Here is a 27,437-nt window from a genome sequence, read left to right on the forward strand (position 1 = left end):
GACGCTCGTGCGGTCTATTGCAGTGAAATATGGAGTTTGCGGTCGAGTCCTCGATAACGTGGTTAGGGAATTATTGAAGAATAAACGCGAGACCCTTCGTAGAGGAATTATAATAGAGGAAGAAGTTAGATCAGCACCAAGAAAGGAAATGTAACCCTTTGCACTCGGAAGGTGACTCTGAGTCACCACTAGATTTGACACGAAAACCATGAAATCTGATATTTAATGTTGAACTTTACATAATGCCTCGATAGCGAAACATTGGAATAAAACAGCTTTGTTCTTCAATGTACTTGTGATTCCCCTTCGAGTCAGTTTCAGAGAATATCATCTTCGCCTCTTAAAAAAGTATTAAATATTTCCAGTGAGAAACTTCCGAGTGCATAGGGTTAACCTCTTAAGCACGACTGAATTTTGCGCGGGGCTGTTTCTCTGCACGGCAGAGTTCTGTACGGACAATGCTGTTCTCTACGCGAGTGCATTGGAATGAAGTTTTTCATGATTAAATTATAATTTTTCTGAAAGACATGATACGCATAATTTAACTTTAACAATTTACTGTAATAATCAGTAATACAATTGGGTATGATCTATGATATATTGGTAGCGACGGAGCCACTATAGTGGCGCGTCGTGCCTAAGAGGTTGATCGCATTATTACAGCGTCCTACTCTATATTTCAACGGAAGGTCCGCGAGATGTTCTCTATTCTTCCGAAATCTCGCAGCATCGCCATTGCGGCGTCGCCACGCTCGTGTGCACGGAGCTTCAGCCTCCCCCTCCCCGGGTCGCGGGAATAAAAACGAAATTCCGCCGTGGACCGAATTCACTGTAACCCGCTCGGAACGTCCGTGGAAACGTCGCGCGACACAAGAACGCCGAAGGCTCAGCCGTTGATTGTTCGTTTCTGTAGTCCGCGAGCCGACGCGCACCCCCGCCGCGCCGCTCGTGAATTTTAATCGACCGAAACGCGAAACGATTCCGCGTTTTTTTCCCCCGTTCTTGTTTATACGTTTCGCTCGGACGATGACGCATTTTTTCCCCCGCGCGCTCTCTCTTTTTTTTCCCCCTCGTTGTCCGAGCAACAGCGGCCGGCGGGCCACTTTTGTTTCGATACGCGCCGACGGCTACGCGGGACCAACGTTGATTAATGAATTATAAGGTATTATAGTGAATCGTTTACGCGCGGACGGGGAATGGACGGAAATCACTTCTGCGGGCTCCGATGAATAATGGAACGATGTCGGGGATTGTTTTGTACGGATTGACGCGTATGGAATGTCGGCTGAAGAACGGGATTAGTGGATCAGATAGTATTATAACTTTTATGGCCGAGTTTCGAGCGGGGAGAGAAATAAATTTGAATTTTGTTGTGCCGCTGATTGCTTAACTCTTTGCGGCCGATGACTCGTTGAGGTAAATAAAGCATTCAGCGGATGAAGCTAGATTATGAGATGCTGAACATTAAAACTACGAGACAAAATGACTCGTTCCTGATTTCTTCTTTTAGCGATTGTAGAAAAGATAGATGATTCTTTGAGAAACTCACTCGAATAGCGAGAGATTCCTTTGTCTCTATCATTAAACACTAAAACTGCAGTTAAATTGTCTTTCCAAAATTTCTCTATAGAGACTTCAAGAATCCATCCATTGAGACTAACTGATGTACAATTGTTATTAAAGAAATTTAGCAATAACAATTGTACATCAATTAAAGCCTCAATGGATGGATTCTTGAAGTCCCTATACAGAAATTTTGGAAAGACAATTTAACTGCAGTTTTAGTGTCGAATAATAGAGACAAAGGAATCTCTTGCTATTCGAGTGATTAAGCAATTTGTTCGAACCCAGTACGTCCGTAAACGGTTAAGCTTCGTCTTTAATCGTTCGAAGCAAAGAAAAAAAAAATATAAACGACTCAAAATAACTCGATACTTCTGCAACTTGAAATAATATCATTCCCCGGCAACTTCAGCGGCACGAAAATCCACGGAATTGATTCCCCCGCTATCGCTGACGGGCGAAACTTCGTTTCATCGCCACCCTTTAATGGTCCGAGATAAACGGAACGAGGTACGGTAAATAATTCAGAATAATTCAAAATAATTCAACGCCGCCGCTCGCCGCCGCGGCGACGTTCCATTCCGTCCGAGGATCGTCCGAGTCCATTTCCGCAATTTCGTTTCGTAATTAGCGTCGCGGCCCGAAAGAAATCCTAATGCAGCCGGGTCTAGGCGTCCCGCAGAAATTGAGAAGCTTATTAAACGCGGCGCGGCGTAATCCCGTTCGCCGTGTCGAAAGTTTTAAGGGCGACGCGGCAATATCGGATGATTAAAATTAGATTTCGCCGCGCCCCCGTTGGCGAACGATATTTATGATAGGCCCGGGGGCCTCGGTATCCCCAGACGTCTAATTACGCGTTAATGAGGCGTCATTAAGGGCCGGCTTTGTGGCAGGGAGGAGAGAGAGAGAGAGAGAGAGAGAAAAAAGGGTGACTGTCATTATTTCGGCGGGGACGGACAATACCGCGATATGATATCGATTCGACGGTCGAGAGTGAATCCAGCACGGCCGGGTGGGTTCGTTAAATCCTCGCCGCCCGGTTTCTTATTCCTATCTGATCGCGAGGAGAAACTCGGGGACGCGCATGGGGACGATCTCGATCCCATTCTTCCCGATCGTTGATTTAATACCTCGTTCGGCTAATTAACGGCGCCGGCGATTCGATTCTTCTTCGGCCGGTCTTTAAAACCTTCCGCGCCTCGATTCAATTATAATCGTCCGCCGTCTGACGATTCTCGTGTAATCCAGTTATACGCGGCACGGATTTTCAGGTGATACTCGCGCGAGATCATTATAACCTGCGGCGGGAGTTAAGTACCGTATGTTCTGCTCTTTTCCGTAATGACCAAACAATATTCTGCTAGATGCGTTTCTCGAATCCTTTGAAACGAGTTAGGAAACTAGAAGTTCGTAGGTATATAGACGTGATTCTTAAGGCATGATTAGCCAGTCGATAGCCTCGTTGCAATTAATTAGGAGGTTGTTTCACACTATTTAAAAGTACGAATCTGGGATCGTAGGTCCGATCAATATTCGAATCTCTTCAGCCTTCGAATTGGTTTGAAGATTAGACGTTAATCAATTGTATCGGATTCGTTTACGTCCGGGGTAAACTGAGTCTAGCTGAAATGAACCGAAACCAGAGGAAAAGCCAGCTGCGACCCAGAACGCGGGTAAAGAGCCGAAACAAGGGTTCTCGCTCCGTAAAAGGGAAGCCCGTCGCCGCGCGCGAAATAATAAAACGCGTGGAGATCGGCGGCGATACAATTCGCCGGCCCGTTTCGGTACACGGGATTCATTAAAGCTTCGCAAAGTAATATTTCCCTCGGTCGTTACCGCGGGGACCTTGTCTCGTAATTATCCCCGGCAGTGTGCTTCGGCTCTCCGGCGTCCTGGGAGAGAGCGGATCGCTCCGAACTGGTCTCGTACAACTGGATCGCGTAATACGTTCCGCTGCGGAGACGGTCGTAGCGAAAGGGTTAATGGCTGCGAAACGACGGAAGCGTCGCGACCGGCGATGGAATCGATTCCGCTACGTACGGGCGGGAACAGCGATTGTTGCAGGGACACGGGGCTAAAGTGCGTGCCGGTAGCGAGGGAGCCAATCAAGAGCGCAACGCCCCTACCACCGGCTGCCGCGGCGAAGTACCGGTGACATCTATTCTTCCTCCGCCGCTGTCCTTCCCGCTTTTATCCCCTTTCATTCGACACGCCGCGCGACTCCTACCCCGAACGCAACAGATACTCACCCCGCGTCGGTTTCCCGTCGGCTTCCCGTCGGCTCCCACCGCAACGAATATCAACGAGTTTAATTCCCAAACTCGTTTCCGCAAACTACACCCTACAAACTCGAAAACCGTCCGGGCGTTATCCGGTCCGAGCTCGATCCTCCGTGGAAAAGTTTCCTTCCCCGCGGAATCCTCGCGCTGCCCGCCCTTCCGTGGATATCGACGTTACTCTCAATCTCTTTAACGGCGGCGTAACTTTCTTCCCATGGAATCCCATTAGCGCGGATCAGAACACGGAGAACCGTTGCGCGAAACTTGCCAAAGGGAATTACGACGGTTGTATCAGCGGAACAATTAACGCTACCGCGTACCGGCGCCTTTGTGCGGGTGTACCTACCCTTGGCAACCGATAGCCCGTTACCGATCGAATAAGCGGTTATGAAATAAGGGTAAACAGAGCCGGGGCGAGAAATTTCTGCCGATAGAAACGGGAGCGAAGAGAGGTACAACGGATGGAAACTGATTTATTGAATGATAAGCGACGCGAGGTTCAATGGACGGAGGACAGCGGAAGTTTTAATTAAATTTAGAAGCTTGATATAGTGTGTTTACCGATAGAAACCAATTAGCGATCAATTTGTAACGCGCGCGCCGGTATCGTGTCTTATGAAACCAACAGCAATCACACCGAGGCTACGGGGAAATCTTCCTATTGGGCGCAGCTTAGCCCCGAAAGCTCGAACGACAATAACTTCAAATTATCCCGAGCCATGAAAGCCGAATCTACTATTCGGAATTACAAGGTACCCGTCCGCGGTCCGTTGGCTCGTCCCGAAACTCATCCCGCGTCAATCACGCGACCCGGCGGACGCAAACATCGAAAATTCGATATGAAACACTTGGACAGGCCGGCCCGTCTCGCGGACGCCGATCCAATTAACTCGAATTAATCAGGTAATCGCGTTACCGTGGCGCGGCGCGGCTGCGACTTTTCATCGGGCCGGCCCGCCGGCCGCGCTCGCATTCATACGGCGATCAACGAGTCGATTTCGCGGCACGTTGACGCGCATCGATCGCCGCGCGGATCCCATTCATACGCTCCTTCCCGTCGACGGCCGACATTATAAACCGTCCCGTTCGCTCGTTTAACACCGCATAAAACGGTATAATCGAAACGTCCCGGGGACCCGCGGTTATACATCATTCGCCGGATCAGAAGAATCTCGACCCATGAATTTCAAGCGCGGAGGAAGAAACGTAAATATTACACGTCCCCGTTCCGCGGTCGGAACGGGGGATGGAAGGCGGTGGATAGGGAATGGAACATAAATATTAAAAGTACCTGAGAAAGGCTCTCGTACGTATCCGTCAGATGTCACGGGTAAAAACACGGTCCGGGAAACCGGGGCAAAATTAGATAGCGGACCCGCGCGCCCGGGAAAAGGGTGCCGCGCTCGTGCGGATACCGCGGCGTGTATCCGCGGCGCGTACACAGCTCCCTGCTCGCATATACATATCTATATATCCGTAAGAGGGAGAGAGAATAAGAGAGAGAGAGAGGGAGAGGGAGAGGGAAGATGGTACTTCCAAAAACTGGGAATCTAAATGCAAATACACAAACACGGCGGAGCTTAAATCGCCGACGCCAGGGAAGGGAGGACCCGTAATTCACAAAACTTCTGCCCTCCTCCGAGTTCTGATAAAAACCATCGTCCCCCAACCTACCTCCCGAACTCTTGGCCCACCGCTGCACCCTCTGGTTTCCTCGTCCTCCCCCCGTGCGGCCCCTAACCTTTTTAGCTATTGATCGACCGTCTGCTTAATAAAATCCAGATAAGAGAGTGGTTGTCGGGGCTCGGGCCGTGACGGACAGAGACGTAGGGATGACGAGGGTGGGCCGTTTACCGTGACACGTGGGGCTTCCGCAAATAGGGATGAAAATGTAAACACTTGAATCGTTGACAGGGAGCGAGAGGGGGAGAGGGATGAAACAGAGGGAAGAGGGGAAAATACCAATAGAGAGCGGAGGGAACGTGCGAGTAAAAGAGAAATTGAGGGAAAGTGTATGGAGAGGACTGAGAAGCTTCCGAGAGGAAAGAAATCTACCGATTAGAAGGGAGAGCGATAGATAGGAGGATCCAAGGAGAGAAACGGGGGATTCCTGAAAAATACAGATAAATAGACGGAGCTCTCGAGAGAAGGGAGGAATGATTCCAACTGAAAGGAGGGAAAGCTGAAAGAGAAAGCGAGCTTCGCGGAAAGAGAAGATGCGAGGAAAAGAGGAGGAAAGAGGGGAAGATAGCAATAGAGAATGGAGGGAACGTGCGAATAAAAGAGAAATAGAAAGTGTACGGAAAGAACTGAGAAGTTTCCGAGAGGGAAAGAAATCTTCCGATTAGAAGGCAGAGCGATAAATAGGAGGATCCAAGGAGGAGAGAAACGGGGGATTCCCGAAAAATACAGATAAATAGACGGAGCTCTCGAGAGAAGGGAGGAATGATTCCAACTGAAAGGAGGGAAAGCTGAAAGAGAAAGCAAGCTCCGCAGAAAGAAAAAATGCGAGGAGAGCAGAGGACACGGGAAGCTTACGAAGGAAAGAAATGATTCCGGGGACAAGAGGGAGCAAGAAGATCCTTTGAAAGAGAGTGCAAGCTTCATAGACGGAACGGGAAAAAACGAGGAAGGGACAGAAAGATAAGGAAAGCTTCCGAAAGAAAGAGAGAAATGATTCCGAGGAAAAAAGGGTGAGAAAGCTTCAGAAAGGAAAAGAAAGAGAGAGAGAGAGAGAGCGAGCTTCACAGAAGGGAGGAGAAAAAGCGAGAGACCGGGAGAAAGACAGGGCAAGCTTCCGAGAGGAAAAGGAATGGTTTGCAGAGAGAAGAATACAGGAGGACGGGTTCTTAAAGCCACTGTCCTCGAGCCGGTGCATAAGGAAAAACCGTTTCCGTCGGTGGCCGTGCACCGTTATCAGGAAACGCGGCAAGTGTGCAGTCTCGGGGCGTGATGACGACTCTTTCTCGCGCGTCCCTCGCCGGAGGAAGCCCCGCCGGACTGCGGGGCGTTCGAATATTACCTCCCGCAGCAATATTCGTTATTGCGGCGCACGTAATTGCGAGCGGGACAAATGGACGCGCGGAAAGCGCGAAGGAAAGCTGCGCTATTGATACGGAGGACGTGATAAGGCCGGGTGCTCGTCGACGTTCGAGGTTCGTTCGAGGCGCATCGGCCGTAATTGTCGCGTTAATATTTCGCGAATTGATTCGCCGCGACGACCCATTCGACGGGACAATGGACGTGTAAGTCAATCGCGGCGCGCATTGTCCGGTTAAATTGGTAGTACGAAAAAGCTGAATCCGGATACGGAAATAAATGGGAACGGTGGAATGGAATTTTTGTTGCGATACTCTCGCAGGAATTTCGTTTGAATTTCGCCGCGAGCCGCGCTGAATGGACCTCGGCAATTTGTCTGGCGACCGTTCACTGTTTCTACTTATTACGCGCGACAAAATGTCCGACGGCCTCGCCGCTGAGTTATTCGGAACCGATGCTCGACGAACGTTCCTCCCTGTAGACAATGTTCTTTAGCGTACTGGAATTGCTTATACCGCGGGAGGTAGATTAATACGATTTATGCGGTATAACAGGAGTCCGATAACCGATGTTTTCTTTTCAGATGAAACAAACATCAGGATTGAAATATCCAAGCGGTATAAGAGGATTCCATTTAAACGCGACGGAGACGTCGAGCCGAAATTTTCAGCGTGTCTCCGCATGAATTTCTCGAACGATGAGAAACAACCGTGGTATTTATTTAAGAACTATTCCCGCCCACGGTGAGCCAAACAAAAGCAACAAGGAGGAATCCATAAATACGTCATTCGCGGAATTCCGATGTTCCGAATGAACGGCACGGCCGCCGGCTAGCGGCTGGCACCGTCGTTCCTCGCGCGCGTCGGCCGCGAGCGTTTATTTCAATTTCATTAACCGGTCGCTCGACAAAATAAACTAGAATTTAATTTATTCGCTCGATCCGATTGGAAAACGCGCGCCGGTACGCCGGGAACGTATTAAAAACCGGTGGTCCACGGTGGATCAACAAAAAAGGGAGAAAAAGGCGGGGAGAGAAAAAAAAAAGGAATAACGAACCGATCGACGCCCGATGTATCGCGCCTCGCCTGCTTATATCGGTGTTTAATTTCACGCTTACCGACAACCTCGAGGGTCAGAAATATACTGGTGGGCGGATGGGTAGACACTTGGCACTGGTACAATCCGGCGTCCCTCGACTGAACGTATTTTATTTGGAGCGTCCAATCCTCGCTGTGGTGGAAATGAGTCGCCTGGAACCGCTCGTCGTTGGCGTACGTTTTCAGACCGACGGTCAGTAACTTCTGGACCTCCTTCCACTTGATCCACGACACCTGCGGGCCCGGCAAAAAGACTCGTTAACAGGAATGATCCGTCGCCCGCGGCCGGATACAGCAGTCGAGCGGCCGTCGACTGCAACGTACACGATAGTAGCCTGAGGATGACGCGTGTCCGTGGATCCTGTTGCTGGATCATTTTGGGAAGCTACGGGGATCGGGTTTCGAACGAATACGTACTCTGATGATGTGTTTCGCGTGGTATGGATTGCAATAAGTTTTATGGTTTGGAGGTTGGTTAACACTTTGCACTCGGATGTTTCTTACTGGAAATATTTCATTCCTTTACGAGAAGATGTTCTTTGGGACTAATTCGAAGAGAAATCAGTACGTTGAGGAAAAAAGCTGTTTTGTTCCAATGTTTCACGTATCGAGGCATTATACAAAGTTTAGCATTAACCCTTTGCACTCGGATGTTTCTTACTAGAAATATTTCATTCCTTTACGAGAAGATGTTCTTTGGAATTAATTTGAAGAGAAATCAGTATATTCTATGTCTACATTCCTCGGCAGAGAAATCTAAATATACAAATTTGAGTCTGCATTTCTTGTAAAAGAAGTTTCTTAACGCGTTACAATGTTTATATTATCAACTTAGTTACGTTATTAACCCTTTGAACTCGGATGTTTCTTACTAGAAATATTTCATTCCTTTACGAGAAGATGTTCTTTGGAACTAATTCAAAATCACCAGTACATTGAGGAACAAAGCTGTTTTATTCCAATGTTTCACGTATCGCATTAATCCTTTGCGCTCCAGAAGTTTTTCACCGGAAATATTCAATATTTTCTAATGAGATACAGATGTCATTTCCTTCGATTGAATTAAGGAATCTCACATGCACTGAGGAAGAGAACTATTTTCTTTCAATATTTCGTAAATACTGATGCATTATACAAAGTTTAATATTAAATATGAAAGTTTACAGTTTTGCTGTGTCAAATCATTTGGTGACTTAGAGGCGCCTCTGGAATGCAAAGGGTTAAATATCACATTCTATAGTTTTACTGTGTCAAATCAAGTGATGAGAGTCACCTCTTGAGTGCAAAGGGTTAACATGTTACCACATATGGTACAGGCCAATGTTTGTTAGAAAATATTATAGTGTTATTATATTATAGATAATGAAAGAGTGGATCTTGAACAATCGAGAACTAGGAATAAATATATGTATTTAACCCTTTGCACTCCGCAGGCGCCTCTCAGTCGCCAATTGATTTGACACAGCAAAATTTTAGAGTTCGACATTTAATATTAAACTTTGTACAATGCAACGACGTGTAAAATATTAAAATAAAACAGCCTCTTTCTTTAATTTATGTACCATTTCTCGTTAAGTCAGTTTGAAAGTATGTCGTTGGTATTGGATTAAAAAATATTGAGTATTTCTAATGAAAACATTCACTCTTTTTAAAAATACTTTAACCTACGCTAAAAATTCTAGATGCTACAATATTTTTAATGGATATATGGTCACGGTCGGCGGTGTACGTTGCAAAGCAGTGAAAACACGAAGAAGCAATATCAAAATATATAAAAACGACCAGAAACTCGAATATAACTTATTTTATTGAAAAACTCGATACAGTTCATGAGCAAAATATAACCGAAGTTTCCGTGGCACGGAACGTGTATTCTGTAGGTGTGAATGTTAGAGGTTTCAGGAAGTTTTGAGGGAAATGCGAGATTAGAAAGAGGTACCGGAGAAATTGGGATTACTGTGATACGGAGGAATATGTTGGGAAGTGTGTGTACTCGGAGATAAAGGATTAGTTAGCTTCGTGGAAGTATTGTTGACAACAACCGTGACTCCGCCACTGTGCTATGATTGTTAAGATTTATAGCAATTGGGGAATATAGAATTTATCGCTTACATTTGTATATTAAATTCTGGGACACCGGCGAGTCCGCAAATTTATTCAATAATTTCCGATGGAACCACGCTCGGCTTTAATAATCCCGCGACGGGGAAACTCCGAAATTCGTTGTTCCGTTCGAATGAATTTAAGGAGAGTACAGCCGGAATTTCCGAATGGGATAAGTACCCACTTCATGTTTTTACAGAGTACAGAACTCGCGTAATCTATTCCGAAAAGCGGCCATTTCCATCCGCGTATTTTTATGAACGAGCTTCATGCTCGAAGACTTCTGTTTGGACATCGAATTAAAATGTGTCTTTAATTGCACAATAGAACGGGCTCTCCAGATTTTTTTTTTTTCGGGGGCACGGAAGCTCATCGAGTGCTGTTTCAAGGGGATTAAAACGGGCAATCAGCGGGAATGGAAGATAAACTTGGAAAGTCCGGAAGTCGAACTCTCGATTCGAGCCCGTTAAAAAATTCTTTCGGTCAGGATTACGTCGTTTCCCGAGGTTGCACGTAGGAAATCGTTGCGCCGGACGGATGTGCGGCGAGCATCCGTGAACGTAGGAAACAATTTCGCGCCGTGTACGCCGTAAATAAAAGAGCGCACGGAATAAAGCCATAACAATTTTCCCGGCGATTTCTTGGGATCGTTCTTATCGCGGATCGAAGTTTCAACATTTATTCTCCGGGAAACGGAAGACGCTTCCCTCCAATAAAAATCGCCGGTAACAAGCCGAGTAATTCACTTCCTCCGCTTCGGCATTGTCCGGAGAAATATGGCCGGTTCTAGGTCGGGATTTTAATTAATTGCCCGGAGGTGTGTACAATAATTCGCAACTATTGCCCGCTGTACCGGCGACTTCTTCGAGACAAGGTACCTGATATTGTTCCTGCCGGGAACAAATAAGCGCTGTCTGCTCGCGACGGTCACCATTCACTTCTCTGTAATATCCAACCCTGCCGGCTACCATTGTCTGTCTATTACGGTCAGTAACTACTGCGCGAGCGTTACGTGTGCCGCCGTTAGTCAGTATTTTCTATCCATTGCCAATAATCGGTATCTATTTCACGGCGGTCGTTAAATTCTCGTTCGCCGCGTCTCTGTCGGCCCTTTAGCAGGCTGTAATTCAAAAGCGCCATTGAAAATATTAGAAAAAACATTCTTCTCCATCGCGACCGTGTTTCGCGCAATGCTGTCCGCGTATATTTTAATCAGCGCGATAGCGAAGCATGACTTTTCATCGGATACCGGTACCGATTTATTAATTCGGATCGCTGTTGTGTAATTTACAGCGTGATTCGTTTGTCCGTTGGAGTTTCTGTCGATGGAACAGGGATTATTGTAGAAGTGTTTGAATTGTTAAGGAACTTTTATAAGACATAATTGAAGTGGAATATTAGATTCTCTTTATTTGCAAAATCGATGGAGTTATTGGATTCGAGATTATCTTTAGCTTTCGAATTCATGATTAATAACTGGCACGAGGGACGTGATAAAATTGATTTCTTCGGGATTTATTACAGTCGTTTGAATTAGCGATCGCGATAAGTTTGCTTTTTACGTAGCCGAGGAATATTCGGCGAATTCAGCCTAACCCAGATCTAACCGAAATTCTCAGATCCTTCGACGATAACACTCGTGGGGGTCAAGTCAGCAGCATTTATTTCCCTTGAATTTATGGAGTCACCATTTGTCAGGGTAACGCATTGTCTTGTATTTAACGTAGAAGCGCTCGTAGAATTCTACCTAATCGAGATCGAAGCCAGGGATTACTTAGTCGCCTTCATTGCTGCAGAATTTGTAGATGCAACACTTATCTGGTAATTAGTTTCTCCTATTTATGGAATATTTTATTATCTTTCCTGTATTTCCTCGTGTTCTTTTTTTTCGTTGCAATTCATCGAACTGATGCAAACACAGTTCAATTCCATTCAGAGCGTTATAGTTTACCCATGGAAATTTAACAAACGGGCCAACTACAGTACACAATGCTAGTTCCAAGCGTTCTTTCTATTTACCAAATATTTTTCTATATTTCCTCTATTCCTCTTATTGCCTTTCCAGTTACCAAAATTCATCGATGGAAATCATTTGGTCTCTTTCAAAGTTGTACAGTTCACCTATGAAAAGTTAGCAAGAGAACCAACTAGCGTACGCAAATATCAATTCAAAGCTTCCCTTTTATTTGCCGAACATTTCACTATCTTCTCGCCATTCCTCCTCTTTGCTTCCTATTTACTGTCATCGAATTAGTGTAAATCAAGTTCAAGCTTAAAACGTTCGACCATAGTTTATCCCTGAAAAGTTAGCAAGAGAACTAACTAGCGTACGCAAGTATCAATTCCAAGCTTTTCTTTTATTTGCCGAACATTTCACTATCTTCTCGCCATTCCTCTCCTCTCCTTCCTATTTACCAAGAGTCATCGAATCGGTGTAAATCAAGTTCAAGCCCTATAGCGTCCGGCCATAGTTTATCCATGGAAAAGTTAGGGAGGGCACCGACTATCGTACACAGTAGCAATTCCGAGCCGCGTCGAAAACTCGTAACAGTCCAGCAAACACTGCCGGACATATGACGCACGGCAAATGTAGTACGTCAATAACGATCGGTAATTGCCGGTACCGACCCCGCCCGCCGACGCCGGATCCGACGTACCTGGGAGTAAGCAAGAAATGTCCCCGGTCCGAATAATCCCAGGACTGTGACACAGGATGATTGCACAGCTCGTGACCGGAATTGATCGTGAAACCGGCTATGCCGGTGCTCCGCACGTACCACGGCAACTTTCCCCTCGCAGGTGATCCGTATTTATTCGAAGAATTATTAGCTCCGTTTTGCGGCGACGTGGACTTCCGGTATCGTGATTATGCCTCTAAACATGAACACGAATGCCGGCATCGTTCATTCCAGCCGCTGTGCCGCGGAATTGGGTGAATATGGGACGGGGACGAATGACTAGAATATTCTTTTGAATGTCTATCCCCGCGTGCCTCGTGAAACGTGCTATTTATCTGTGATTCGACCATCCACAGCTCTAATTCTGTGTTTCTAAATTGGGAAAATGATTAGATGGAAAACTCTTCCTCCTCTGTTTTCATAAATGGATACATTATGGTAAAATATACGCAAGCTAAACAGGAAGATGAAATTTCGAAACCTGAGAATTTACTTGACTCTACACTAATGTTCTCTGTTTCTAAATTAGGAAAATGATCAGCTAAAAACCTCTTCGTCTGTTTTCATAAATGGATACATAATTGGAATATATACGCAAGCTAAACAGGAAGATGAAATTTCGAAACCTGAGAATTTACTTGACTTTATACTAATGTTCTCTGTTTCCAAATTGGGAAAATTATTAGATAGGAAACTCTTCGTCTGTTTTCATAAATGGATACATAATGGTAAAATATACGCAAGCTAAAGAAATTTCGAAACCTGAGAATTTGCTTGACTCCAGAATATTCTCTGTTTCCAAAATGGGGAAAATGATCAGCTAAAAAACTCTTTATCTCTTTTCATAAATGGATACATAATGGTAAAATATACGCATTAGCTAAAGAGAAAGATGAAATTTCGAAACCTGAGAATTTGCTTGACTTTATAGTAACATTCTCTGTTTCCACGTAATTGTATATAACAAATTTCTATGGATTATTTCATACACAAACTGCAATAACGCTAGAACTATAAAAACTTCCACCACTTCCAACTCCCTCCTCCAATGCACTAAACACAAATCCAACCCTCATCGTTTCTCAATTCCTCCGTTACGTCCCGTACATTAAACCCGAATCCTCGGAATTGTTAAATCAAATTTCAATTATCTCCTCAGGCGGCACGCAAAACAATCTCCATATAATATTCACTCCAAGTATCGCGTAACAAGGTCACCAAGAGAATACCAGGAACGCGCGGCATAAGCTCCGAAAGTTTCCAGCGGCGGCATTCGGGGAAAACAAGCTCGCAGCGACTGTCTGCGCCGCGGAACAAAAGGTGACAGCAACACGAGCCGGCCGTGCGGCTCCGCGATCCGGTAACCGTTCCCCGAGGCCGTCCATTTAAAAGCCGCGTGAAAGCCCATCGCTTCAAGTGCCATCAACAGGGGATAATCAGCGGAGGCGCGTAACGACGCGACGCGACGCGCGGCGCGGCGCGCGGTGCTCACGAGCGTGAATCGGCCGTGAAACGGCCCGGGAAGACACGGGAATCGCGTCCCTCTCGCGATAGAATCTCACCTCTGCCCGTCTTTACGGCCGTCGTAAAGTTTAGGCACCTGAGTAACGAGGGGGCGGCGCGAGGATCGTCTTCGCGGCGAGATTGAATCCCTCGATGCGCGCGGGGGCGGACGGCGGCCGACGTTAATCTCCCGCGGCGCGTATCAAACGTCCCGCTAACACGACGGATCGGCCAATTACATCTTTATACTTTTAATCTTCTAATTTATCGGCCGTCGCGACGGGAGAAAATAAGACGAGGACCGGCCGGAATAAAAGGAGGAGGGAAATAAAGGAGAGACGAGGTACTTTTCATCGGTTACGCGAGGCACCGGTCCGTTCCTCACTTCGAAACGACATCAAACACTCAACAAGAGATTAAATGGAATCCACCCCCGCCCCGCCCCGGAGCTGCGGAGATTACGCGGGGCCGTGGAAAAATTGACCCTGGAAATTGGAAAGGGAAAGATTCGTCTTCGACGATAAGATCGCTCGTCGGGCCTGCGACGGAGCTACAGCGTAGCTGCCGCATAAAATGGCAGACGATGCTGGTCCCGCGTGCGTTGGGAACTTCGTTCCCTTGCAGTTTTCCTGATTTTTCGTTTGGTTTCAATGGTCCGGTTCTTCGGTTGAATTGTTTGAATTATAATTTAACGCGACACCCCTCGCGCCGTTTAGCTGGAAATTGTTAAATTTATACGAAAATTGCAGCTGCATGGGATACGATTACGATACTACGAGCGAATACAACAACAATTGATTCAACGTGTAGCAATTAGAGTAAAATCAAATGCAGGGTTTCCCTCGGCATAGGAGTGCGAAGGGTTAACCATTTAATTGCTGACGAGGGTGATTGTGTTGCGCGTGTACTGTGCCAGAAGTGGATGCAGAAACGCAACACAATGCCGCTGCTTGTCAATACAATTTTGGTAATAATTATTCCGAGCGTTTACATAGTAACAATAATTAGTTGTTATGTAATCGTCACGACGCTTCGCGTTTTTCACTTATAGGTTAAAAGGCTGTTCAGAGATTGAGTAGTTAATCGCTCTTTGTTAATATTAACAATTGTTCCTGTCTTAAGAATAAATGGTACGTGAGATGCTGAAAATTATCGTGGCACTTTTTTGGAATTTTTCTTTATTTTCAGTGAATTACTATTAATAAAGCAGTCGTATAAATAATAATTGAGAAATAAATCATATGACAAGTGATCAACAAGCACAGGGCGTATTTTGTACAAATTTACACAAAATACAAATAAAATTTCTCTTTATTTTCACTGAATTGCTATTAATAAAGCAATCGTATCCATAATAATTGAGAAATAAATCATAAGACAAGTGATCAACAAGCACAGGGCGTATTTTGTAAAAAGTTACACAAAATACAAATAGAATTTCTCTTTATTTTCACTGAATTGCTATTAATAAAGCAATCGTATCCATAATAATTGAGAAATAAATCATAAGACAAGTGATCAACAAGCACAGGGCGTATTTTGTAAAAAGTTACACAAAATACAAATAGAATTTCTCTTTATTTTCACTGAATTGCTATTAATAAAGCAATCGTATCGATAATAATTGAGAAATAAATCATAAGACGAGTGATCAACAAGCACAGGGCGTATTTTGTACAAATTTACACAAAATACAAATAGAATTTCTCTTCATTTTCAATGAGTTGCTATTAATAAAGCAGTCGTATCGATCATAATTGAGAAATAAATTATATGACAAAGAGTTAACACGCACAGAGCATCTTTCGTAAAAATTGACACAGAACACACCTAGAATTTTTCTTTACTTTTAATAAACTGCTATTCATAAAGCAGTCGTACCGATCATAGTTAAGAAATAAATCATAAGACAACGATTTAACACGCACAGAGCATATTTCATAAAGGTTGACACAGAACACACCTAGAATTTTTCTTCATTTTCAATAGACTGCTATTCATAAAGCAGTCGCACCGATCATAGCTAAGAAATAAATAAGTCAACGGGTTAACATGCACAAGACGTATTTCTTGCCGGCGACGGTTTACGTCCGCCGTTCGCTCCGCGAATCCACCCTCCGTTGATCCTGTCCGCCCTGAATCGCGCACCCCCGCGAAAGTGCCAACAAGCCGGCTGAGTCCACGAAACTTTTATATAAGACTTCTTTCGGTAAAGACGTATTTACAAAAAGCCGAGAGGAGACAGACGCGGGATGCCAAGTTGCCAGGAATGAGCCGGACGATTAGGCGAACTATGGATCGCTTGGCGGCGGACCGGAGAATAATGAGTGGCGACGGATAAACAGCCACCGCAGCGAAAAGACACGAACGGGGACGGCGGGATGATGGGAAACCGCCGCAGCCGAGTCCCACTTTCTCACGTACCGAGTTTTCGGCGCAAAACCATTCGATACCGATGGAAAATTGGGAACCGAGCTAGCAATAAACTGTCCACCGTGACGAATATCAATGGGAACGGGTTTAAACGAAGAAAGCTGGGATTTAGTATTCCGGGTGCGGTTCGCTCGTCGATTTCTGAACAGTAGACGGGAAAAGGAATCGTAGTTTTGAAATGAGTGTCGAAACGACTGTTATTGTTGTTGTTAGTGGCAGACTCTGTGAGATGAATTTATTGGGAACCGTGGAAGAAAAGTAGCGAAGATAGGAAGAAAAGTCATCGAAGAAAAGCATTACGAAACGAAAGTAGCGGAATTATATAAATTACGTGGAATATTAGGATTAAAGACAGGATCAAAGGAATAACACGTTTATCACAGGATCATATTGTTTCGGTGATCAGAAGAAATCTCGCGAGGAATGCCTCGGGTAAAGTTAAAAGATAGTTTCGCCAGACGCAGCGAGCTACGCGAAAGAATGAGCTTAATGAAAAACCGTCGGGGAAGTTCTGTTAACCAATTAACCCGCAGCTGATACTTCTTTGATCAAGGATGCGCACCTAGGTGTACATCCTCTCCTGCTCAGCGGGGATGCTGAAAAATCCCAAGTTTTGACATGGAATGAAATTACCTTCGGTTAGATTTAAATCAGCTCCGAATTAGGTTTCAATTAGGTCAACGAGATTCGCGAACAATTTCAATGGAACAACTTGCTCGGGAAGCGTGCCGGTACTTTCGGTTTCCTTCGCGGCGGCACCACGCCCAACTTTCGATCGATTATACTTCGCGCTTGATTAATGGCACGCAAATCTATAAACCGTTTCCGGGGGGGAATTCGTTGCCGAAACACGGGTCCGCGGGATCGCGAATTCCTTCCGATCCGGCCGCGACGTCCGCTTTACGTGTTCCGCTAACATCGCAATCGAAAATTCGGCTGCTTTGCCTAAATGCTGGCGCGGGGTTAAATAACTATTTCACCGGCGAATGCCTGGAAGTAGCGTTCGGCGCGCTATGCCGAAAGTTCGCCGAGAAACGCGCAGCCGGCCCGCAAAGCCGCCGAATCGAAACGATCTGTGCGTAAGAGGACGTTTATAGCACACCTGAGATAACCTATCGGAACTGAGCGCGAAAGTTTCATTGTCGAATGTGGCGTTTATATGATAATCTATGAATCAACATTGAAAATAAATAAATCGACACTAAAACTATTGGACGGCTTAAAATCGCCCATTCCTGATTGCTTCTTCTTGCGGTTATTAAAAAGATAACATGTTTCTCTGAGAAATTATTAAAGAAATTCATTTATCAATCAAATCTTCGATAGATGCGCTCTTGGAGTTTCTATAGACAAATTCCGCAATGTAGATTGAACTCCATAGTTCCAGTGTTAACCCTTTGCAGACGAACGTCGACATTTCGACGAGATGAAATGTTCATGTTGGAAGACCAAGTCGCAGACAAATGATTTAATTACTCGAACAGCAAGAGGTCAGCACGTAGATTCCTCTTGTTCTATTAATTAAGCAATTGATATATAATTTATCTATTCTTCTTGTAGGTTTCGTACATTTCGAAGAATCTTCGTCCGCAAAGGGTTAAAAATTAACAGAAAGGCTGACTAAATCAATACGTAGTTAAATGAAACTGAACACAACGAAATGAAATTCCGCCTTGAATTTCACTTACAAACTCAATGACACTAACCAATCTTCGCGTAACTTGAAAACGCTAATCCTTCAGCTTCAGCCGCACGAACGCACCAGAAATATATTCATCTACGCTCCATTTAGCTCTCAGCTCGTATCGCGGCTCAATGATAAACACCCTAAACCTCGAACGAACGGAAAATCCTAGCTGGAAACCTGCACAAAATCGCGCACTAAACTTCGCGTAGGTGAACGCGGATCGATACTCGATTCCCTATTAACATCCAGATCTGCTCCGGCGAAAACAAGCTCGCGAACGGCAAGGAAAACAGCCGAGCGAAAAGAGCGCGATTCGTTTTAACAAATAACACGAAAGTTCCCGTTTCCCCCCGGGGCGGCGCGCGTCGAAAATTCGAAACGAACGCGCGACGGAGGGAACGAACGTTCGAGAAGCATCGACGGAACAACGGGGGATCCTCCGATGCGCGCTGCATAAAAACGTCGGATCATTAATTCGTCCGCGGCACGCCATAAATTGTACGTTTGTCTCGTAAGTGCGCCGTTTTAATTAAGCCACGCTCGACGTCGCTGCGACGGCGTCGCCTCGCTCCGCGACCCGTTTAAATTATTTTAAGGCGCATAATATGTGAGCGCAGCGAGCGCGCGGGGGGGCGACGAGCAAAATAACTTCTTAGAATTTAATGAATCGGAAACGAGACGGAGCCGCGGCGGCCATGAATACGCGCGGCCGTCTTGAAAGGCGGCGGAACGTGATATCCGTCCGTCCGTTCGTCCGTTGGTGGAGCGAACGCGGTTCGCGGACGGAAATCTCTGAAGCACGTCATCCGAAATCCAGTTCATCCGCGTGTCTTCGGCTTTCACAGCGTTTGTGCTTCGTTTCCCTTCTCGAGGATGCCTGTTGCGTAACGGAATCCCAGCCGCGACGCTGGCTCCCCTCGCGCGAGACCTCTCTCTCCGTGTCGTATTCACGATTCCTCGGGACCCAATATGTCCGCGAGGGCTTCTTCCCTAACATGCCACCCTCGGACGGGTTGCTTGACTTCCTAACTCTCCGGCGAGGGTGGCTGGCTCCTCGACGTTGGTCGATGTTTGAACGCGGCTCTGATAAAGCTGGTTAGCGAATATATTATGAAGGGGCCGCAGACGACGACGTATTGCGGGACGACGCCGAAATTGTTTCGAAATGGGGCTGTAATACTTGTGGTTCTACGTGGCTGTGATTTACGTGGAAATTAGGCTTAGCTTATATTTTTCAGGATGCTTTGAAGAGTAAACGTCGACATGTTTGCGGTTTGATGAATAGTTTCTTTGATGATTTCTCTGAGAGATATATGTTGTCTTTGGTCAATGGTCTTTAATCGTTGCAGAAGGAAGGAACGAGAATGGGTGATTTTAACTCGGGTGGTTTTAGTGATATTTTTTCTTTTTTTATTTATGAACCATTCTCTATAATAGCCACACTTGCATAGGATTATTAGCCCTTTGCATTCCAAAAATTTGTCACTAGAAATATTCAATTTATTTTTATGAGATATAGATGACATATTTTTTAACTAACGAGGAATCTATTCACAAAATAAGGGGAACAATGGTATTTTATTTCCACGTTTCACGTATCGGCAGATTACTCAAGATTTGATGTTAAATACGAAATTTTACAATTTTGATGCACCAATCGAGTGACTGAGAGGCACCTTTGGAGTGCAAGGGGTTAATAAGCATGCTGTGATATGCAATATTTTATGAATTTTAGCTTTATCAATTTGTCTTGTCGTTTGATAAATCTGTAGGTTTAAGTCCGCGCAAGATTTCAATTGTTAACGACAAATGACACTTTCAATTACCGCACGACGTAACTTTTAATGCCTCTGACCCTTTTCTAACAAGTTATTAACGGGAGATGTAACACGGAGAGTGAGGGGTTACGAGGTATCACTTTAATATCTTGAGAAAGGGTGGCCATCCTGGCGAATTTACTTTCCGAGTATAATGTTGGCTGCAGTTCTCTGAAAGTTCGCGTATGTCGTAAGACATTTAACTCTGGGAACACCCTTCCACCGGAATAATTTTCGACAATCATGAAACACTTTGCATTCTACTTCTAAGACTTTCAAGCTGCCCGTGGCATTAGCGTTCGTTAGGGGGTCCCGCGTGTCACCGGAATTTAAATAGAAAACCATCGTGCGCCTGTCCCGAAAAATTCATGGAAAAAATTGTTCGGCGTTCCGCGTGCCTGGACGTTCGCGATTAAACTTCGCGTAACACAATCGAGGAGTTCTCGAGTTAATAGGGGTGTCAGGAAGTGATCGAAAGGATTGCTCGGTTCAATCGCTCGCGGTGGAATTCTATCCCGTGTATGCGGGAGTTCGATTAATTACTAATTCCCTTATCTATCATGAATGAACACAAACCTCGAACACTGTAAACCGAGAGAAAATCAATCGCCCATCTTTATGCAGCTAATTAAGAACGAGAGAAGTAAGAAACGTATCGGACGTAATAATCAGATTTCACGTAGAAAAGCTAGTAGATGTTAAATGTTAAATATTCAATTTAATACTCAAAGTATTAAATATTCAAGGTTGGATATTAGATTAATACCAAATTTGGTAATTAATAATTAACCTAATATCCAGACTATAGATCTAATATTAAAACATTACATATAGAATATTAGATTCGATATTGAAGACATTACACACAGAATATCAGATCCAATATTAAAGATATTAGACATAATTAACAGACATTGAATATTACAGTGTCAGATCCACAGAAAACCTGAATATTTCCATATTGTTTCCCTGCCAGGAATTAAATATTCAATTTAATATTCAAAATATTAAACATTCATGGTTGGATATTAGATTAATACCAAATTTGGTAATTAATAATTAACCTAATATCCAGACTATAGATCTAATATTAAGACATTACATATAGAATATTAGATTCGATATTGAAGACATTACACACAGAATATCAGATCCAATATTAAAGATATTAGACATAATTAACAAACATTGAATATTACAGTGTCAGATCCACAGAAAACCTGAATATTTCCATATTGTTTCTCTACCAGGAATTAAATATTCAATTTAATATTCAAAATATTAAACATTCATGGTTGGATATTAGATTAATACCAAATTTGGTAATTAATAATTAACCTAATATCCAGACTATAGATCTAATATTAAGACATTACATATAGAATATTAGATTCAGTATTAAAGACATTACATACAGAATATCAGATCCAATATTAAAGATATTAGACATAATTAACAGACACAGAATATTACAGCATCAGACAGATCCACAGAAAACCTGAATATTTCCATACTGTTTCCCCACATTACTCGCAAACCTACACGTCGTTCCCTTCCTCGTCACACGTGTTATTCTTTCGCCAAGACCGACTATTCGGAAGGTATTCAAGTGATAATTGCTTCACTTCAGAATAGGTCACGGAAATATTTCCTGCTCGCGTTATGAGCGCCGCGCCGCAGTTGGCGTCTTGAGATACGCGGTTTACATAGCTCTAGACATCCGGTTATGGCGGCTTCCGGGTCTCAGCCCGATGCCACTGCTCGGCGCGAGAGCTGATATACGCGACCGAAAACCTCGAACGATATAAAACCGGGCGCGGTATCAGCGGATCGTTAGACTTTTGATGAAGCCACCCGCTCTCTGTAACGCTGAAACAGTTTTCCAAAAGGGCGGCTTTATCCCGCCGGAAGTATAAACAGCGAGTGGCCCGAGGCCCTGGAGATATTCTTCATAAATAAAGTCGAGGCAGGTATTCCTTCCTTAATTACGGTCACATGAATAGCACCGTTCGCCTCGGATATTCTCTCCTCTTCCCCTCCCCTCCGCCCCGCATAAACTTTACGTCGTTTTTCGTAGCCATGCCGCCGGGAACAAAGATTAAAAAGGGGGACGGCCACAGGAATTCCCTGTACAGGTAACTAAATCAAACTTAACTAAACGTTAACTGGAATCGGTCGATCGCTCGCGGAGGAAAATAAATGTAGAAAGGTGATGCGAAACTTTTTCAATATCAGTTCCACCCTTCGATGGGACCGATTCGAGAAACTCCAGCCGGAAAGAATATCGCTGGATTCGATTCGGCTGTCGCGTTATCCCCGTCACGCTCTGTCCCCGTTCACCTCGGACACTGTGTCACGCGACGAGCGTGTTTCATTTCATATTTTACAACGCTTTTCACGAGATAGTTACGCTCGCCGGGAATTTAGTGTCTTGTTTTTGCGCGGACTGTAAATAGCGTTTTTTTATTCCCGGCGAAGTGCGCCCTCGAAATCAACTTTGCGGGATAAACGCGGCCTGAAACGCGACCAAAAAATTTCCGGGCTCTTTTCAAGGCGCGTGTTCTGTGAAAGGGCGGCTCCGGGAATTGGTCGATATTTTTTATTGGAGGCTGATGTATCGCTTCATTTTTATCTGCCCGCCGGTTGGCAAGTGATCCGCGAAACCTATATTTTCGCGAGACCGGTTGGCTGTGAGTTAAGCAACTAAAACACATTAAAAATTTTTACATCGCGGATACGGCGCGCTGACAATTTCACGCGGAATTGCGGGCGAATGTGAAAATTCGATGAAATACTTTGAACTCGACGTGAAGTAAGATTTAAATGAATGGCGTGCGAGAGAGAGAAAAACAGTGTTCGTTGAACGACGCACCGAATTATTACCATCTTTACCATTCTTTTCTATTTTCACGCTCTGTTTCCTGAGCTTTTAAAAATTTCCTTTCTTCCCTTTCGACGGTTGGATCTCGAAACGTAGCTGGCTCTGGTGACCCGAGGAAAGTTTGAACGGTTCCACAGCGCGCCACGATTTTCTGATTTTTTTTCTGGTATTAAACTTTTCAATTACATTTCGCTAAGTTGTTTTTATTAGTTCCGAAAGAAGGTTACATCGAGCTGAAGCCGCTTTAATGGGATGTAATAAAGTTCCGGTTGAATGAAATTATGAGACGTTATTTTGAAGCAGTCCGTGTAACGACAGCCAGAAGTTCCGCGGAGTGTGCGCTTTAATATCGTTCCATTGTCGTCCCTTTATTCAAAACAGCCGGCGTTAACACGCGTTTCAATGGCACTCCGCGTTGAATTAAAAATTCCTCCTCCGCCACGCCTCCGCAGTTTCCATTCTTGGCCATTGATAATAAAAATGGCATATCGCGCGCTCTCCCCCTTTACGCGCTCGTGCCATCTTCTAATTACTCTCAATTAAGAATTTATTCTCGTTGCTCCGGTCCGTCTCCTCCATTCCGGCTCATTAATTAAAGCGTGTAATAGATTCTAATTACATCTAAATACCTCTCGCGAGGCAATTAAAAATTCCTTTCCGCCTCACCTTCAATTCCCATCGCTTTTAGATAAAAATGTGCTACAATCGCCTTTTAATGCCGCTTTCACTTCCCGGCCACCGAATCATATTTTCAATTTACCAACATCATTGATCCATTCTTTTTCCATTCAACGCCATTTTTCACTACTCTCGAATTTAACCACCGAAACCATTGAAACACTCAATTGAACTAAATTAACCGCTTGACGTACTGTTTACTTTCGTTGCCAAGCTCGTGTAATATTTTACTACCGACAATTTGTAAGAAATACAACAAAATTTTCCATTCTACTACAGGTGGAAATTTCATGTGATAATACATTGATAATAGCAAAATTTGCTTTGATCCGTTAATGAACAACATTGATTCTTAAATTAGTTTAGAAATCTTCACCGCGAGTCTCACTCATTGTACGGCAAGGGGTTAAACCAATCTAAAGAACTCACATTTATGCAATACCTAATTAACGTACGCTGCAACCATTAAATTAGAATTCACTTACATCACTAAATTCATCAAGCTTCACCGCAATTGTTGCGAACAACATTTTATCGGCACCAAGCTTCAATATCCAAAGTGTTAAACAAAGAGTGAAAGAAAAATCATCACCGGCACACCTGTTTCCAGCGGAACATTTCCCGCGACGCAAATATCCAAACAGAAACAAACTGCGAGCCTTCGGAGAACGTAACAGGGTTAAACGTTCACGTCGCCGCGGCAGCCAAATTCAATTAAAAATTTATTTACTCTGCCTCGTCCGCCGCTGCGGATCAGCAATCTACAAGATTACACGTCACGGGTGCACGCTGAAGTATTTCCCCGAGCGGCTCCCGGCTCCTTCACGTCAGGACCGGTCGCGCGGCCCATCGGACAATTTGCCCGTCGGTTGAACGGCGAGCAGAATGTTCGTACGATCGGCAGATTTCAGGGAACGGTCCGCAACTGGTACACGTTCATCCGTCTCCGCGGCACCGCAGTAACGGGTTCACGCTTATCGAGCAATTCCCCGATATGAATGCGGACGCCGGTTCCCTGCGCGATGCCTTACATCCCATTCACGTCCTCTTCGCGTCCCGACCCCGGCCCGTGGATCGCGAGGCCAGCCCAATTACTCGGATACAGATCGTTAGCGATTTCCAAAGAAGCCTCATCCTGTGCTACGTAAACTCGGCCACGCGACCATCTTCCCTTTCCTTCGCGAGCTTTCACTGGCGACGCTGCTTCCAGCTGGACGCTCGCGAAGAAAACGATATGTTAGGTTGTCCCGCGAGTAGACTGCGGATTTTCATGTGTTCGCGTGGACATTTGAAAGCGACACTGCGCATCATCTATACGATAGTGTTTCTTTGTGCGAGGACAACCATGTTCTATCGTAATTGTACTTTCTTAACACTTTGCACTCTTAGGTGACTCTGTCACCACTTGATTTGACACGGTAAATCTATAGAATGTGATATTTAATGTTGAACTTTGTATAATGCTTCGATACGTGAAATATTGGAATAAAATAGCTTTGTTCCTCAATGTACTGGTGATTTTTCTTCGAATTAGTCTCAAAGAATGTCGTCTTCGTAAAAAAATGTTAAATATTTCTAGTAAGAAACATCCGAGTGCAAAGGGTTAACACTTTGAAGATTCTTTGAAATATACAAAACCGCAGATGGAGCTTAATTATACGATTGCATGAACAGTAGAAGTGGATTTACGTACCGATCTCTTGTTTGACACTTTGACTGCCGAGTAAATAGCCACCAAAACTCTCATGCCATCGAAATAGCTCTCTTAATAAAGCAAAAACTAAAGAGTCAAGGTTCTTCGTAACGGTTACTTTACTACGTTCTGTATATCTCACACAATCAATAAAACTTAATTCGTTCGATACGTCACCAAGAAAACGAATGTTCAAGATTACAGATTTGAAACTTCGATTTCCTCGAAATGTCGACATTCGTTCGCAAAGAGTTGTCTTTGAAGATTTGAATTTTTGTAAATTAACCCCTTGTTTTACGAGTGAGACTCGTGGTTTTCAACATGATTCAATAAATATATATTACTCAGTTCATTCGAATGCAAAGTAAATATTACTCCTCTGTAATCAACTATTATACTTAAAAGGAAATATAACATATGCTTAGAAATGCTTAGAATTTTTCTATTTTTCCAATAAATTATTAATGACAAAGTGGCCGCATATATCGGAGTTGTAAAAGAAATCATAGGCGAATGGGTTAAGAATAGATTCTCACTTTCTGTCCAGATTGAGTTTAGAATTTTTCAAACGGTACCGTAAGATTTCCGGGAAAATGGAGATAACAGACAGAACGGATTGCGCACAATTCGATAACAATACATAAACAATCGCCAGTATCTCCGTGAGACTTTTAAAGAATGCCGGGTATCCCGATTTCCTCTCAGCCTAACCTTTTATCCCTCCTCTCCGAGCCCAGTTCCCAGCTGTGTTCTTCTGCTGCGGTCTCGAAGCGCTTTCACCGATCTCTCGCGTAACAAATCGCGCATGCACAACACGGAAACCTCATCCCCCTGCTCGCTCAACCCTAGTCTCAACCACTGCGCAGCCGACATCGAGAGAGGCCGGGTGACCGTACCGAAAATAGAACGGTTGCCTCGTAAAATATGATATAAAAGAGGTAAGTGGAAGTCGAGTTACGTAAAAGGTCGTTGAAAACGACACACGGAACGCACGCGTCAAAGGCGATCGCGCCTGCTTTGATTCCGACTGGGCCTGTAACGATGTTGCGAACTCGCGGCGGCCTCGTAAAACCCCTTGTCGGCGCGCGGGAAGCCAATAAACGTTGTTCCCGCAGCTATATATACACCTTCTCTCTATATTTATATATATATATATATATATATATATAAACATACATTACACACATTGTACATAGGCACACTTGTTTTCCACCCTAGTGCAATCTATTTTCTTCAAATTTCGCTCGATCGATGCCGTTCAACTTGTACACCGTCGGATATAAATACGTTTAGCAGGTAGCTTCCTATCGTTAGATACAACGTTAGCTTCTCGAAGATCAGCACGTCGGCTGTATCTCGCGTTGCTCGAGTATAATGATTTTAGCGGTTATCTAATTCCGAAATAATAGAATAGACGCGCGCGCAATTCCGTGCACGGCGTCACCTAGTCGGCCGTGAGCGGCGGGACCGCCATTTTCTTGCGTTTAAATCGCGCTTAGCGATTATTATTCATGAACTGAACAAACTGTCGTATTGTCTGTTGCGTCGTACGGTCGAGCCAGTCGTTGACTCGTGCCACTGCCGCCGCTGCCCGTGTTAAAGCGAGCGCAGACGTTCCCCCGGCCATTCTTGGATCAATTTTGAACCGGCTTCGCACGGGAATGGAAGTTTTCATCCGCCTCCGATCCGGATTTTCTGTCATCGTTCCGCGGCCCGGGGAAAATTCGTCGGTCTATCTGCGCGGAATAGATTGGATGCACAATGATAAATAGAGAAATCTGAGGGGCGCGTAGAATTCTGACGACTTCGGTAATCTTCTCATGGAAAAGAATTATCCGACACTATGCCGAATTCTATTGAACGTTATATTTGAATACTCGAAGATTTTCGTGAGGCGTTCCGTTCGTATAAAAGGACATGGAGTTTTCTAACAAACTCTCTTAACAAGACCATGTCAGTCGCATGCAAGATAACCGATGTAATAGA

The 27,437-nt window shown here is 44.5% G+C and overlaps 1 protein-coding gene across 1 annotated transcript in view; it reads right to left on the reverse strand.

Moving 5' to 3' along the window:
- LOC116432723 (lachesin) overlaps window positions 1–27,437 on the reverse strand; it is a 78,301-nt gene that overhangs the window by 13,388 nt on the left and 37,476 nt on the right. The window contains exon 4 of the mRNA XM_076367572.1: window positions 7,999–8,212. Coding sequence (XP_076223687.1) covers window positions 7,999–8,212 — 214 coding nt within the window. The remainder of the gene's footprint in view (window positions 1–7,998; window positions 8,213–27,437) is intronic.

This window comes from Nomia melanderi, chromosome 1 (assembly GCF_051020985.1).
Source record: "Nomia melanderi isolate GNS246 chromosome 1, iyNomMela1, whole genome shotgun sequence".
NCBI classification, from domain to species: Eukaryota; Metazoa; Arthropoda; class Insecta; order Hymenoptera; family Halictidae; genus Nomia; species Nomia melanderi.